At 48.8% G+C, this 15,519-nt stretch overlaps 1 protein-coding gene across 1 annotated transcript; it reads right to left on the reverse strand.

Annotated features, from left to right (window-relative positions):
• Positions 1 to 239: 239 nt before the first annotated feature.
• On the reverse strand, positions 240 to 7,370 carry LOC118024517 (polycystic kidney disease protein 1-like 1). Its single transcript, XM_035026463.1, has 6 exons — positions 6,892 to 7,370; positions 6,324 to 6,407; positions 4,427 to 4,634; positions 3,321 to 3,427; positions 2,417 to 2,639; positions 240 to 970 (listed from the first exon to the last, which is right to left on the reverse strand). The coding sequence occupies exons 1-6, from the start codon at positions 7,128 to 7,130 to the stop codon at positions 524 to 526; spliced, it is 1,308 nt and encodes a 435-aa protein (XP_034882354.1). The 5' UTR covers positions 7,131 to 7,370; the 3' UTR covers positions 240 to 523.
• Between the last annotated feature and the right edge of the window lie 8,149 nt (positions 7,371 to 15,519).

Genomic DNA, 15,519 nt, shown 5'->3' on the forward strand with positions numbered 1-15,519 from the left:
GGACCGCGGGCCCGTTCCCGTCCCAGCTGGACCCAGCCTTTCAACTTCTTGCTGCCTGGCGCAATTTATCACCGTCCCTCAAATGCCATGCACCTGTCCCTCGGTTTTAAAGGTTCCGCCAATCTGTTACTATTCTCACACGTGCTCTGAACACTGTGCTCTCTGCTGGACACCATTTCTGGAAAGAGCCCCTCACCACATTCCCAGCCACTGGGGGGACCCTGAGTGGCCATGAGGTTGTCATCAGAAGCAAAATGGACTCTTTCCCCACAGCCCAAAATCATGCTGTGCTTCCATAGGAAGGCAGGGTCCCCACTCCCGCTGCCTGTGCTGATCCATCTCCCTCCTGAGAGCGACCGCGAGGCTGGGGTGGCATCTCTAGGGCAAACGTGGCCCTCAGAACTCTTCCCTGTCTTTTCTGGCCAGAGGAGTTTTAAAATTTGAAATAACTGCCAACCTTAAAAAAAAAAAAATCCAGGCGTGTGCTCTGGGACAGTCCGGGCTGCTGACCCCTCCGGAGAAGTCACACTCCGTGGCACAAGAAGGGCGCGAGCTCTGCGTGGCAGGGGTCAGGGAGGCAGGCCTGTGCTGGCTTCACCCCGAGCCCCCCAGCCCGCAGACCCCCGGCTCCATCCAGCCCAGCATCCCCTCTGCAGTGCTCGAGGCCACTGCCTCCCGCCCCCTGTTGGAACCCTTCCGCCAGGACTGCGAGTCCTGCTAATTCCTGGGCTGAGAACGAGTCACACGGCAGGTCTGGGAACTGGAAGCCACTGCCAGGAGAACCCAGCGCCCCCACCTGCTGTCGTCCCGCAGCCGTGAGCAGGGCAGTGAGACAGGCGTACGTGCACAGCAAGGCAAAGACGACGGTGAGGCGCGCCGTGTGCGGGAAGCCGCTGGGGGACGGCCGACTGTACACGGAGGTCCAGACGTGGAAATCCTCCAGGTACTCCGTGAACTTTGAATACAGGAGCTAAAACACACCAGAAGAGAGATGCTGGTCCCGACGGCGAGAACTCCTGGTGGGCAAGCGGTGACGGTCCGGGTGATGGCGCTAGCTCGTCAGCTGGGTGCCGGGTCCCCGCAGACCCTCACCCGCCATGCGCTCAGCGCCCTGGACCTGCGCTGGGGCATCTGCAGCTCGGGGACAAGCTGCCCCTCCACCTCTCCTGCCGCACCCTTGAGGGTCTTCACGCCCTTCTCCTCGCAGCCTCTGTCTACAAGCCCTCCCTGTTCCCAGCACATTCCCTGCAACACAGGTCATTTTCACTAGGCTTTTTGCGCACTGCAGCCCGGGAGCGTGCCGGGCCGCCTGGGTGTCCTCGGTTGCCTGGGCGTCGGCCACGTGGTGGGCGGCACGTTACCTACAGAGCAGCACTGGGTTCGGAAGGCTCAGTGGAACTCAAGGAACACTCGGTGCTCAAGGCTATTCTAGAAAAACGGTGACGAGCAGCAGAACACAGAAGCACAGCGAGGGAAAACCGTTTTAACGACATGAGAATTATATCTTCATATCAGACCTGCCGTGTGACTCGTTCATATCTGTACCGACTAATACGTACAGATTTCTCCCCACAGGTTCTCAAGCAAAACAGCTGGAGAATAAACAACATGACTGTATTTTGAATAATTGTCTAAGGAAAGCTGGTTGAGCCAGGCATTCAGTTTTGGGGAGCTGAAGAATTTCCATATTGCCGATGCACTGCAAGCACTTTCTTGCTCCATCAGCAGTGCCCGTGACAGGTGGCGACAGGGACACGCTGGAAGGAAGGATCTGGTGACGTGGGAGGACACCAGCCCTCACTGGCCTCTGCCGGTCTGAGACCAGCCTGTGAAACTGGTCACCGGGAACACAAAGCCCCCATCAAAGTGTTTCTACAACTAAACTAAAGAGAATCACAACGTCCAACATGGCCCTTCAGCGATGTCTCTAAAGAAAATTCACGAAGATAATACATTAGGAAGCACAAAATGCGTAAAGTGTCATCACAACTAGATCAAACACATTCCCATATGGGGAGCGATCTGGACGCGCAGAGCAAGTTTCATGGGTGGTTTGTGAGATTTTAGGTGATTTTGTCATTTTTCTTGATCTCTTGCTGTTCTGCCCCCGGATCACACCCATACCGCTGACTGGTCATCTTGGGGTTCAGGATACACAGGGCACTCCCGGCTTTAGTTAGCGGCCCTCTGGACTCCACAGACCGCAGGCAACAGTAAATTCCGTGAATGTTATTACAGGAAAATCATCAGGGCAATAACGCCTGGTAAGGGTAACTCATTCTCTCCCACAGGCTCGCTCGCAGCATCACTTAGGATACGGCCACCTGAGGTTAACTTTAGTGCAGGTTAGTCAAACGGCTGCAGGGGGAAGCAGAGCTGGTGTTGCAGCTGGCCGGGCGGCTGGTTGGTCACCTACCTTCCAGAAGCCGAGACCCCCACGCAGGCAGCTCAGCTCCCGCTGCACGCGGCCGTCCCGCCTGCTCGCCGCCAACCAGCACTCGGCGGGGAAGAGCGAGCTCTGCCCGTGCCCGGGGGCCAGCACTCTCACCACGACGTGGCTCACATACCAGGCTGGGGAGGGCCCACGGCTGTCGTGCCAGAGACGGACGCTCCGGAGCGGGCCCAGCAGGGCGGGGGCGCTGAGGACACACAGCAGCCATGGTCAGGCCAGGGTCTGTGTGGTGGGGGCCCCCGCAGGGCGGCCCCAGCCCCGATTCTCACCCTCGGGGGCACCGCGGACGCATCAACGCATGCACGCTACGCAGAGTGACCTACGGAGCCCCTCTGGAGCATGGGGCGCGGACCCCAGACCCAGCTCCCACATGCCTGCCGGCTCCCCGGAACCCCGGGCACTCCAGCTCCATCATGCATGTGTGTCCGGCGTGGACAAGTCTGGAGCTCACCTCTTCTTAGTGAAGATGGGACCCGAACCGATACAGACCGTGAACAAGGTTCACCAGGAGAAAAAGCATTTAGTGCAGTTTCTCCACATTTTCTGAAACCGGCAGGTGCTTGGACTCCCGATCAGTGATCCCTCCCCATCCAAGCGCACGGTCTTTGCACGGCACGTGTCCTTGCTCTTCCCAATTTAGGAGGACCCGAATTAGCTGAGCGGGATCCGTGCCGTCTGAGTGTCGGCAGCGTGTGAACCAACACCCGTCCTCGCTCCCTCCCGCACGGATCTATGTCAAACAGCACCGTGAACGACTTTATAAGACCGTCCGTGTGCACGCCGACGCTCCTTACTGGACAGTGACATTGTGCATTTTGCTTCCTTGGGCTCATGATAGGGCCACACCGATCGGCCGGGCCTCGCTCACCTCAGGACAAAAGTATGTCTGGAATTCCTTTCAAACAGGGGCCTCTCTGGACAGTAGAGTTCTCTGGGTTCTGAAAACCCATTCTCACCACAGAGAACAATGTAAACCTCAAAACAAAGACACAAGGTGGGGTTTTGAGATCCTGGACACAGGACACTAAGCTGAGCCAGAAAGGGGCGTCCTTGTACCGTCTCCCAGCCCCAGCCTTCCCAGAACCTTCCAGCCCCGAGGGACCAAGGGGACACCCTAGCCCATCCCTGGACGGCCCCTCCCACACTTCCCCAGGAGAGACCTGGGAAGGAGCACCTGTCTTGCCAGGCTGGCCGGATTTCTACATGTTTGATCTAGAAAAGCCAGACGGCAACTCGGATTCACTAGGGCATGTGCTTGTCTCAGGAGGAAGAGGGCAGACAGTGGGCATGTCCTCCTTCCTCGGCTCAGAGGGCCGTCCAGGGGGCTGTGACCATGACTGGGGTGCATGAGGCACCCTGCAGACCCACATTCTCAGCCACGTGGGGCTCGCCACTCCCCAGTGGGGCGGCTTCAGTGGCCCAGAAACACACGATCAATCGTTCACTTAAGGAAGTGCCTTATTTATTTCCAGTTTTTAAAATCCTTCCCCATCGCAAAGCACATATTTTCTTCGAGAGGTTTCTAAATTTTGTTTTAATCTGTAAGTCTCCAGTCTTGGGGAGCTGCTTTGGGGTGTAATGTGAAGTAGAGGTTTAATAGTGCTTTTTTCCACAGCAAAAGCCATGGTCCCCGAGTATCTTGTGGCATGGCCCCTGCTCCTCCCGTGGGGCTGCCCCTGTGATGCCCATCTACCCCATGTATCCGTCGGTCCTTCTGCCTCACATGGGGCTGGACGTGCGGGCTGCTCTCCACGGAGAAGGTGGAGAGAGACAAAGGTTCGAGGGGGCGGCCCTGAGGGCGGGGAGGGCTCGCAGGGGTGTGCACGAGGTGGGAGAGGAGCCCCCCACTCTGGATGGAGGAACATGGGGCAGCTGGGAAGGCCAGTCTCCACAAGGGGTGTGTCTGGGGTTGTCACTCCCACCATCCACAGCCTTGCACACCACAAAGTGCGAGTCCCGGGATGACCCGCTCACCTTAGCACTACAGCGGGCAGGAGACCGGAAGCCCGTGTCCACGACAACTGCGTACAGCTGGTGGCCGGGGGGAGCATCTTCTTGCAGAAAAATGCAACCTGCTTTCTTCTTCTCGTGACGATCTACACGTCTGCTTTTAGTAACCAGAAGTGCATAAAGAATCGTAAAAACCACCACCAAAATACTGGGAAGCAGGTTCTCTGGGTGGCTGTAAACGAAAGGAGGGGAATAAATGGTAAATTATGAAAATAAACCGTCAGGCAAAGACTAACCAACGCCCCCCACGCTGGCTCACGCTCACACACTCACACACACACAGAGGCCCCTGCTGGTCTTCACTGATATGTTTGTAAATGCCTGTCTGTCTTGTAACTGGGAGGAGAAAGTAGATTCTTCTGGGGAAGGAGGCCAAGAAGGGAAGGGTGGAGGGCATGGCGTGGCCTCTGCCGTCCCCATGTTAGGATGGGTCTGAGCCCCTCAGGGGAGGAGCTGCTGGAGGCTGACTCAGGAGCAGGGACTCGGACAGAGATGCCCGGTGACAGACCAGCTTCCACATCTGAAGCCCATGTGGTGCTGCCACTCACGGCCTCTGAGGAGCTTTCCTGATGAAACGTGACAAGAACACCGATCTCACTGCTCAGATGAAGACTCAGGAGTACGATGTCTGTACAGTGCGTGGACATGTGGGCGTAATGGACGCTCCCTCCCTCCTGGCGACCATGCCTATCTGCCCCATCCCTCCCGCCCTGCGTGCTTGGGCTGCCTGCTCCCCGCCGCACCTGGCCCTCACCTCCTGCTCCCAGGCACCATGGCTGCCTGGGGGTGGAGGGTCACCGAACCCTCCAGACCCACAGAGTGGGGTCCACTTTGAGTCACTAGTGCCGGGACCCTAACCTGGAGTCTTACGGGACTCTGACGGGGTTTCAAAGGGCAGGCAGGTGCTCTGCAAGGATGCTGTCCTCCCAGAATGCACCTGCCCCTGCCTGACTCGAGGTGTTGCCTTTTATCTGGGCATCCCGAGGGCTGTCCCTCTCCTGATGGCTTGTCCCCCACCTGTCATATCTGAAACCACAGCTGTCCTGAGCCCCACTCACTGGATCCCTGGTGTCAGTAATCCACTTACTGGTCTACAAAGCAATCAACTCTTTGATGATGGATTAAATAATAGGGTACGGGATAGAGTTCCCCATTACATCAACATAAGAGAGACCCAACGCACACCAGGAAATGCAGACTCAGCCACAGATGTTCATTCAGCAAACACACACTCCGTGCCTGCTGGGACCAAGCCCGGTTGGTGCTCCGTGTGGGTGACCGGGCAGAGGGCTCCTGCCCACACAAGCGCACCCCTACTAACCCACAGTCCAGAATCCAAATACACCTGTTCCAGGTAAAACGATGGCCACAGAAATAAGCTTGAGTTGAAATCTATTATCTAAAATGGGACACTTTGGGGGCGCCCGGCTGGCTCAGTTGGAAGAGCGTATGACTCTTGATCTCGGGGTCGTGAGTCCGAGCCCCATGTTGGGTGTAGAGATGACTTAAATAAATAAATAAACTTTAAAAATAATAGTAATATGATAAAATGGGATGCTTTTGAAGAGAAAGAGGGAGCTATGAATATGCATAAATCAGGATGGGCAGACCACTGCGTCCTCACTGACGAGAATGACCGAGTGAGCGCCGACTGACCAGGTTCATGGTGAGCCAAAGCTGAGCTCGACGGAAAGTATGCTGACTTTCTCGTGTTTTTACGTCTCCTGTCTGCGGATGTAGGTACAGACGGAGAAGATTGCAAAATGCAAAACAGTAACAGGTGACATGGGTTTCCGGCATCTGCGGGATGACACATGGGCATCCCGCGTGACCCCACTGTGATCTAGAAAGCGAACCTCACCTCTGCCACTTGGAAACGTCACTCACTGAAAAGCTGGCGTTCAGGTTTCTTCTTGCGACAGAGACCGGCGCAAGGCGGTCGTAGCTAGGAGGGAGACGCGGGTTAGGACGCCAAACGTGTGCCGCGAGCCTACAGTGTCACGTACGTGGGTTAACGGAGGGGCAGAAAGGGTGACAGGTTCTAGCAAGTATAACTTCGTGCAGATGGCTCAGTGTCCACACGTGCGTGGTCCGGCTCAGCGCAGAGGCCGGCGGGCGTAAGCCCAGCCCCACTGTGCGCGGATGTGTCCCCACTGACCAGACGCCCACCAGCGCGGTTCAGGAGACATCGGGGGACACCTACTGCAGCTGTCACCTCAGGGGTGAGCCCTGAAAAGCCAGACCCTGCTCTCCTAGAGGCTGCAGCCCAGGGAGGGCCAGGCTGCAGATGGGGAGGGGTGCACACACCAGGTCCTGTTGCCATTTGCACAGGGACCATGGCCAGGGAGGCTCAGGCACCCGGCCCCGCGCGGAAGAAAATGCAGTCACCTCTCGAAGTCTCGAATGTGTCTTCAACAGCACGTCTGTACCTGCAGGTCACTTTTTCTGGAGACGCTCCTGGCTGTGCAGAGAAGCTTGCAGATTTCCACTCTCTCGCTTCCCAGAAGAGGCACTGGACCCACTGGAAACGCACCGTGTAGTTCACTGCCGGCGCGAAGTATTTGTTCGGAGGGCTTCTGTCATAGTCAGCGTCTAGTAAGGATAAATATCCCAAGCTGGTGTCTAAAAAGAGAAAAAATAAATACACCTGAAGTTTGCAGAAAGGCATAATGCATTCCCAGGCGGCCAAAGCAGTGGACAGTGGGGCAGGGAGAGGCCGTCTGGAGCCTCCTCTCCCGGGGCATGTAAACTGCGAGCCAAATGGGTCCAGGCAGGCTCCCGCTGCCGATTTTCATGGGGGCTGGCAGAGTGTTGGATATGTTTGCCTATATTCCAGGTCCCTCTGGACACCCGGAATGGGCCAGTCCCCCGCCCGGGAGATACAAGACCCGGGAGGCAGCTTCCCCAGCTCCACACACCCCTTCCTGCTTCTCCTTGGCCCGTCAGCCAGTTGCCAGTCCTGGGTCTGCAGCAGTCCCCAGAAGGACAACGCAGTGGCCGTGTGTCGTTAGCCTATCACTTGGGGGTAACTTTTTATGTTTAGAAGTAAAAATATTTAACATTCCATTTATTTAAAATTTCTCCCTAAGACTTTTTTTTTTGGTTTTTTTTTTTATTATGTTATGTTAGTCACCATACAATACATCATTAGTTTTTGATGTAGTGTTCCATGATTCATTGTGCATAACACCCAGTGCTCATGCAGAACGTGCCCTCCTCAATACCCATCACCAGGCTAACCCATCCTCCCACCCCCCTCCCCTCTAGAACCCTCAGTTTGTTTCTCAGAGTCCATAGTCTCTCATGGTTCGTCTTCCCCTCCGATTTCCCCTCTTTCATTCTTCCCCTCCTGCTATCTTCTGCTGCTTCTTCTTCTTTTTTTAACATATAATGTATTATTTGCTTCAGAGGTACAGATCTGTGACTCAACAGACTAAGACTTTTTTTTAAGATTTATTTATTTATTTGAGAGAGAGGTGGGCGGCGGGGGGTGGGGGGGGCAGAGGCAGAGGGAGAGAAAATCTCCAGCAGACTCCCCTCTGAGAGCAGAGCCCAAAGCGGGACTCAATCCCACGACCCTGAGATCACGACCTGAGCCAAAATCAAGACTTGGGACACTCAACTGACCGAGCCACCCAGGCATCCCCTTCCCCGAAGACTTTTAATAAGCGATGTTGTGACAATTAGCTACTAACCACTTGTAAAAATAGGAAATCAGATCTGTATCTCACCTACAGGATAAGCACCAGAGATCTAAATGTAAACACACATGGAACCGTGCAGACACAAAAAGAAAACATAAATGTGAATGATTTTCTCTCATAACCTGGGCATAAGGAATGAATTTCTATAAGGACTCACAATCTAAGAGTAATTTTTAAAAAGTTGATAAATACTATTTTTTACAAAAAGCTTTTGCAAAGCAAAACAGCCCAATAAAAACAAAGTCGGAAACTCTAGGAGTCAAGAAAAAATAAACCCAAGAGAGAAATGGATGTGTATGAAGAGTTCACCAAAAAAAAAGTAGGTAATGACCTTTAAATGTATGAAAAAATGCTCAAATCACAACATAAATTGCATATTAAAACTACCATTTCTCAAATATCCATCTGGCAAAATTCAAAATCTTGAAAACAGTCTGTTGGCAAAGCTGTGGGGAAACAGGCCCTATGCTCATAGTGGGGGGGCATGGAGTTTGGCAATATTTACGGAAACTGCACACACACTTAACCGTTCGACCCTGGAATACTGCATCTAGACACTTCCTATGCCCCTGAGTATCTACATTTTTAATAAGGCTTAGATATTTGAGCAATAGAAATGTCTCACATATTTTTTAAAAATTAGATAAAAACAGGGTGCCTGGGTGGCTCAGTTGTTTAAGCGACTGCCTTCGGCTCAGGTCATGATCCTGGAGTCCCGGGATCGAGTCCCACATCGGGCTCCCTGCTAGGCGGGGAGTCTGCTTCTCCCTTTGACCCTCCCCCCTCTCATGTGCTCTCTCTCTCTCATTCTCTCTGTCTCAAATAAATAAATAAAATCTTAAAAAAAAAAAATTAGATAATAACAAATGGAGATCAGGGGCACCTGGCTGGCTCAGTCGGTGGGGCACGTGACTCTGGATCTCCGGGTTGTGAGTTTGAGCTCCATGTTGGGGGGTTAGAGATAACTTAAAAATAAAAAAATCTTAAAAACAAACAAACAAACAGGAAAAGCAAATGGAGAACAATAACCCTTCATGTTAAACATATTTAGAAAAAACAATAAACCCAACAGTCCATAAAACTGTCAACGGAAGTCCATGCCGAAAAGAACTAATTCAAGTAATTTTCGACCATGTACTCTTAGGACTCTTAGGACAATGTATTCTAAGAAAGTAAAGTAAAACCTGACAAAAAGAAAGGGGTGGTTAAGCGTCTGCCTTCGGCTCAGGTCATGATCTCAGGGTCCTGGAATGGAGTCCCGCATTGGGCTCCCTGCTCAGCGGGGACCCAGCTTGAAGATACTCTCTACCTCTGCCTCTCCCCCTGCTCATATTCTCTCTCTCAAATAAGTAAATAAATAAAATCTTAAAAAAAATAAATTGCCATTGGGAATCTGAATTTGATAACAGATTTGTCCATTTTAAAAAGAAACCAAGAGATTGGGGGCGGAGCAAGATGGTGGAGGAGTAGGAGACCTGGATTTCGTCTCCTCTCAGGAATTCAGCTGGATAGGGATCAAACCATTCTGAACACCTACAAACTCAACAGGAGATCGAAGAAAAGAAGAGCAACAACTCTCTCATCAGAAAAGCAACCACTTCCTGGAAGGTAGGACGTGCGGAGAAGTGAATCCGAGGCGATATTCGGGAGGATAGACGGCGGGGGAGGGGCCTCCGTCGGCCGCTTCTGGCAAGTGATAGAGCCGCGGGGCACAAAATCGGAACTTTTAAAAGTCTGCTCCGCCGAGGGACGTCACTCTGGTGGCTAAGCGGGGGGTGGAACCCTCCGGGACAGTGTGGTCTCAGGACCCTCGGGGTCACAGAAAGACCGGGGATGCCTGAGTGCAGCAGAGCTCCCAGGGATCGGAGCAGGGAAGCCGGCTGCAGAGGCGGAGCCGAGGTGCGGGCTCTCAGCTCGGGGTTGCCATAAACCGTGATCCGCGGCACAATCCGGCCACTGCTCCTCCAGCAGGGACCCCACAAGCGGCAGATCCGGGGAGACTCACCTTCCTTCCCTGGGAGGAGCCGCGCGGGAGCGCACTGCGGGGATCTGCTGGGTTTGGAGACTCCACCCGGGGTCGGGGGCCAGAGATAGAAACGCGCGGTCACAGGCCGGGTGAGCACGGAGTGCAGCTGCAGACCGGGGAGACGGGAGTGACTGGCGGCTTTTCTCTGGGGGCGCACTGAGGAGCGGGGCCCCGAGTTCTGGCTCCTCCAGGGTGGAGATTGGGAGGCCACAGTTTTTACTCTCCGCCTGCAAAGCTGTACGGAAAGCTCGCAGGGAGCAAAAGCCCCGGAGAGCAAACCCAAGCAGATTACTTAGCCGGGAGGGGGCAAGGGCAGGGCAATTCCACCTCCGGCAAAGACATTTGGGAACCACGGCAACAGGCCCCTCCCCAGAAGATCAGTGAGAACAGCCAGCCAAGACCAAGTTTACCGATCAATGAGAACGGCAGAACTCCAGCGCTAGGGGACTACTGCACATAGAATTCATGGCTTTTCCCCATGATTCTTTAGTCTTTTAAAGTTAATTTTTTTTTAACTGTCTTTTTGTCTTATTATTTCTTTTTGAATTTTTCTTTTTCCCTTTTTCAACCAACATCTTATCAATCCCTTTAAAAAAAAAATTTTTATTTTTCATTTTTAGAGTCATATTCTATCCCTTCATAGTAGTTACCCATATTTTTGGCTTATATATATAAGTTGTTCTCTCTTTAAAATTTTGAGATAGTTTCTTCTAACAGATTAAAATATACCCTAAATCTCTAGTATATGGTGCTTTCTATTCCCCTGACTGATCACATCCTCTCCCCTTTTTTCTGTCTCTTCTTCTCTTTTCTTTTTTTAAATCCTCTTCTTTCTTTTTTCAAACAACTTCTTATCAATTCCTTTTATAACATTTTTTATAATTTCCATTTTTACAGTCATATTCCATCCCTTCATCATATCAACCCTTATTTTTGTACATATATAAGTTTTTCTTTCTTTAAAATTTTGGGAGGCACTTTCTCCTAAAAGACCAAAATACACCCCAAATCTAGTGTGTGGCACTGATCTATATACCATATAGATCATATTTGATCACATTCTGGTTTTCCGTTTGTTGTTGTTGTTCTGTTTTGTTTGTTTTTGTTTTTATCTTTTTTTTTTTTCTTTTTCTTTTTTCTCTCTTTCCCTTTCTTATCCCACTGCTTCAGGTCTTTTCTGATTTGTTTAGAGTATATTTTCTGGGGACGTGGTTACTCTGCTAGCATTTTGTTCTCTCATTAATCTATTCTCCTCTGCACAAAATGACGAGACGGAAAAAATCACCTCAACAAAAAGAACAAGAGGTAGTACCAACTGCCAGGGACCTACTCAATACGGACATTAGTACGATGTCAGATCTAGAGTTCAGAATCCTCACTTTAAAGATACTAGCTGGGCTTGAAAAAAGCATGGAAGTTATTAGAGAAACCCTTTCTGAGAAGTAAAAGAACTAAAATCTAATCAAGTAGAAATCAAAAAGGCTATTAATGAGGTGCAATCAAAAATGGGGGCGCTAACTGCTAGAATAAATGAGGCAGAAGAGAGAATCAGTAATATAGAAGATGAAATGATGGAAAATAAAGAAGCTGAGAAAAAGAGAGATAAACAACTACTGGATCACGAGGGCAGAATTCGAGAGATAAGCGATACCATAAGACGAAACAACATTAGAATAATTGGGATCCCAGAAGAAGAAGAAAGAGAGAGAGGGCCAGAAGGTATAATGGAGCAAATTATAGCAGAGAACTTCCCTAATTTGGGGAAAGAAACAGGCATGAAAATCCAGGAAGCACAGAGAACCCCTCTCAAAATCAATAAAAATAGGTCAACTCCCCGACATCTAATAGTAAAACTTACGAGTCTCATAGACAAAGAGAAAATCCTGAAAGCAGCTCGGGAGAAGAGATATGTAACCTACAATGGTAGAAACATTAGATTGGCAACAGACCTATCCACAGAGACCTGGCAGGCCAGAAAGGACTGGCAGGATATATTCAGAGCACTAAATGAGAAAAATATGCAGCCAAGAATACTCTATCCAGCTAGGCTGTCATTGAAAATTGAAGGAGAGATAAAAAGCTTCCAGGACAAACAAAAACTAAAGGAATTTGCAAACACAAAACCAGCCCTACAGGAAATCTTGAAAGGGGTCCTTTAAGCAAAGAGAGAGCCTAAAAGCAACATAGACCAGAAAGGAATACAGACAATATACGGTAACAGTCACCTTACAGGCAATACAATGGCACTAAATTCCTATCTTTCAATAGTTACCCTGAATGTAAATGGGCTAAATGCCCCAATCAAAAGACACAGGCTAACAGACTGGATTAAAAAACAAGACCCATCGATATGCTGTCTGCAAGAGACTCATTTTAGAACCAAAGACACCCCCAGATTGAAAGTGAGGGGGTGGAAAACCATGTACCATGCTAATGGACACCAAAAGAAAGCTGGGGTGGCAATCCTTATATCAGACAAAGTAGATTTTAAACCAAAGACTGTAATAAGAGATGAGGAAGGACACTGTATCATACTTAAAGGATCTATCCAACAAGAAGATCTAACAATTGTAAATATCTATGCCCCTAACATGGGAGCAGCCAATTATATAAGGCAATTAATAACAAAAGCAAAGAAACACATCGACAACAATACAATAATAGTGGGGGACTTTAACATCCCCCTCACTGAAATGGACAGATCGTCTAAGCAAAAGATCAACAAGGAAATAAAGACTTTAAATGACACACTGGACCAAATGGACTTCACAGACCTATTCAGAACATTCCACCCCAAAGCAACGGAATACACATTCTTCTCTAGTGCCCATGGAACATTCTCCAGAATAGATCACATCCTAGGTCATAAATCAGGTCTCAACCGGTACCAAAAGATTGGGATCATTCCCTGCCTATTTTCAGACCACAATGCTTTGAAACTAGAACTCAATCACAAGAGGAAAGTCGGAAAGAACTCAAATACATGGAGGCTAAGGAGCATCCTACTGAAGAATGAATGGGTCAACCAGGAAATTAAAGAAGAATTAAAAAAATACATGGAAACCAATGAAAATGAAAACACAACTGTTCAAAATCTTTGGGATGCAGCAAAGGCAGTCCTAAGAGGAAAGTATATAGCAATACAAGCCTTTCTCAAGAAACAAGAAAGGTCTCAAGTACACAACCTAACCCTACACCTAAAGGAGCTGGAGAAAGAACAGCAAATAAAGCCTAAACCCAGCAGGAGAAGAGAAATCATAAAGATCAGAGCAGAAATCAATGAAATAGAAACTAAAAGAACAGTAGAACAGATCAACGAAACTAGGAGCTGGTTCTTTGAAAGAATTAACAAAATTGATAAACCCCTGGCCAGACTTATCAAAAAGAGAAGAGAAATGACCCAAATCAACAAAATCATGAATGAAAGAGGAGAGATCACAACCAACACCAAAGAAATACAAACAATTATAAGAACATATTATGAGCAACTCTATGCCAGCAAATTAGATAACCTGGAAGAGATGGAGGCATTCCTAGAGATGTATCAACTACCAAAACTGATCCAGGATGAAATAGAAAACCTGAACAGACCTATAACCACTAAGGAAATTGAAGCAGTCATCAAAAATCTCCCAAAAAACAAAAGCCCAGGGCCAGATGGCTTCCCAGGGGAATTCTACCAAACCTTTCAAGAAGAATTAATACCTATTCTTCTGAAACTGTTCCAGAAAATAGAAACGGAAGGAAAACTTCCAAACTCATTTTATGAGGCCAGCATTACCTTGATCCCAAAACCAGACAAAGACCCCAACAAAAAGAATTACAGACCAATATCCCTGATGAACATGGATGCAAAAATTCTCACCAAAATACTAGCCAATAGGATCCAACAGTATATTAAAAGGATTATTCACCATGACCAAGTGGGATTTATCCCTGGGCTGCAAGGTTGGTTCAACATCCGCAAATCAATCACTGTGATACAATACATTAACAAAAGAAAGAACAAGAATCATATGATCCTCTCAATAGATGCAGAAAAAGCTTTTGACAAAGTACAGCATCCTTTCTTGATCAAAACGCTTCAGAGTATAGGGATAGAGGGTACATACCTCAATATCATAAAAGCCATCTATGAAAAACCTACAGCAAATATTATTCTCAATGGGGAAAAACTGAGAGCTCTCCCCCTAAGGTCAGGAACGCGGCAGGGATGTCCACTATCACCACTGCTATTCAACATAGTATTGGAAGTCCTAGCCACAGCAATCAGACAACAAAAAGAAATCAAAGGCATACAAATTGGCAAAGAAGAAGTCAAACTCTCACTCTTTGCAGATGATATGATACTTTATGTGGAAAACCCAAAAGACTCCACCCCAAAACTGCTAGAACTCATACAGGAATTCAGTAAAGTGGCAGGATATAAAATCAATGCACAGAAGTCAGTGGCTTTCCTATACACCAACAACAAGACAGAAGAAAGAGAAATTAAGGAGTCCATCCCATTTACAATTGCACCCAAAACCATAAGATACCTAGGAATAAATCTAACCAAAGAGACAAAAGATCTATACTCAGAAAACTATAAAATACTCATGAAAGAAATTGAGGAAGACACAAAGAAATGGAAAAACGTTCCATGCTCATGGATTGGAAGAACAAATATCGTGAAGATGTCAATGCTACCTAGAGCAATCTACACATTCAATGCAATCCCCATCAAAATACCATCCACTTTTTTCAAAGAAATGGAACAAATAATCCTAAAATTTGTATGGAACCAGAAAAGACCCCGCATAGCCAGAGGAATATTGAAAAAGAAAAGCAAAGCCGGCGGCATCACAATTCTGGACTTCAAGCTCTATTACAAAGCTGTCATCATCAAGACGGCATGGTACTGGCACAAAAACAGACACATAGATCAGTGGAACAGAATAGAGAGCCCAGAAATGGACCCTCAACTCTATGGTCAACTCATCTTTGACAAAGCAGGAAAGAATGTCCAATGGAACAAAGACAGTCTCTTCAACAAATGGTGTTGGGAAAATTGGATAGCCACATGCAGAAGAATGAAACTGGACCATTTCCTTACACCACACACAAAAATAGACTCCAAATGGTTGAAAGACCTCAATGTGAGACAGGAGTCCATCAAAATCCTAAAGGAGAACACAGGCAGCAACCTCTTTGACCTCAGCCGAAGCAACTTCTTCCTAGAAACATCGCCAAAGGCAAGGGAAGCAAGGGCAAAAATGAACTCTTGGGACTTCATCAAGATAAAAAGCTTTTGCAAAGCAAAGGAAACAGTCAACAAAACCAAAAGA

This window comes from Mirounga leonina, unplaced genomic scaffold (genome assembly GCF_011800145.1).
Source record: "Mirounga leonina isolate KUSES-001 unplaced genomic scaffold, KU_Mleo_1.0 Mir_199, whole genome shotgun sequence".
Taxonomy (NCBI): Eukaryota; Metazoa; Chordata; class Mammalia; order Carnivora; family Phocidae; genus Mirounga; species Mirounga leonina.

Excerpts from the sequence above, each read along its gene's own strand:
- LOC118024517 (XM_035026463.1), bottom strand. The coding sequence starts at position 7,130 with ATGCCTTTCTGCAAACTTCAGGTGTATTTATTTTTTCTCTTTTTAGAC. Across the intron at positions 6,408-6,891 it reads CCAGAAAAAGTGACCTGCAG|CTACGACCGCCTTGCGCCGG; the intron begins GTACAGACGTGC and ends TCTCCCTCCTAG. Across the intron at positions 4,635-6,323 it reads GACGTTTCCAAGTGGCAGAG|CCACCCAGAGAACCTGCTTC; the intron begins GTGAGGTTCGCT and ends TTTCGTTTACAG.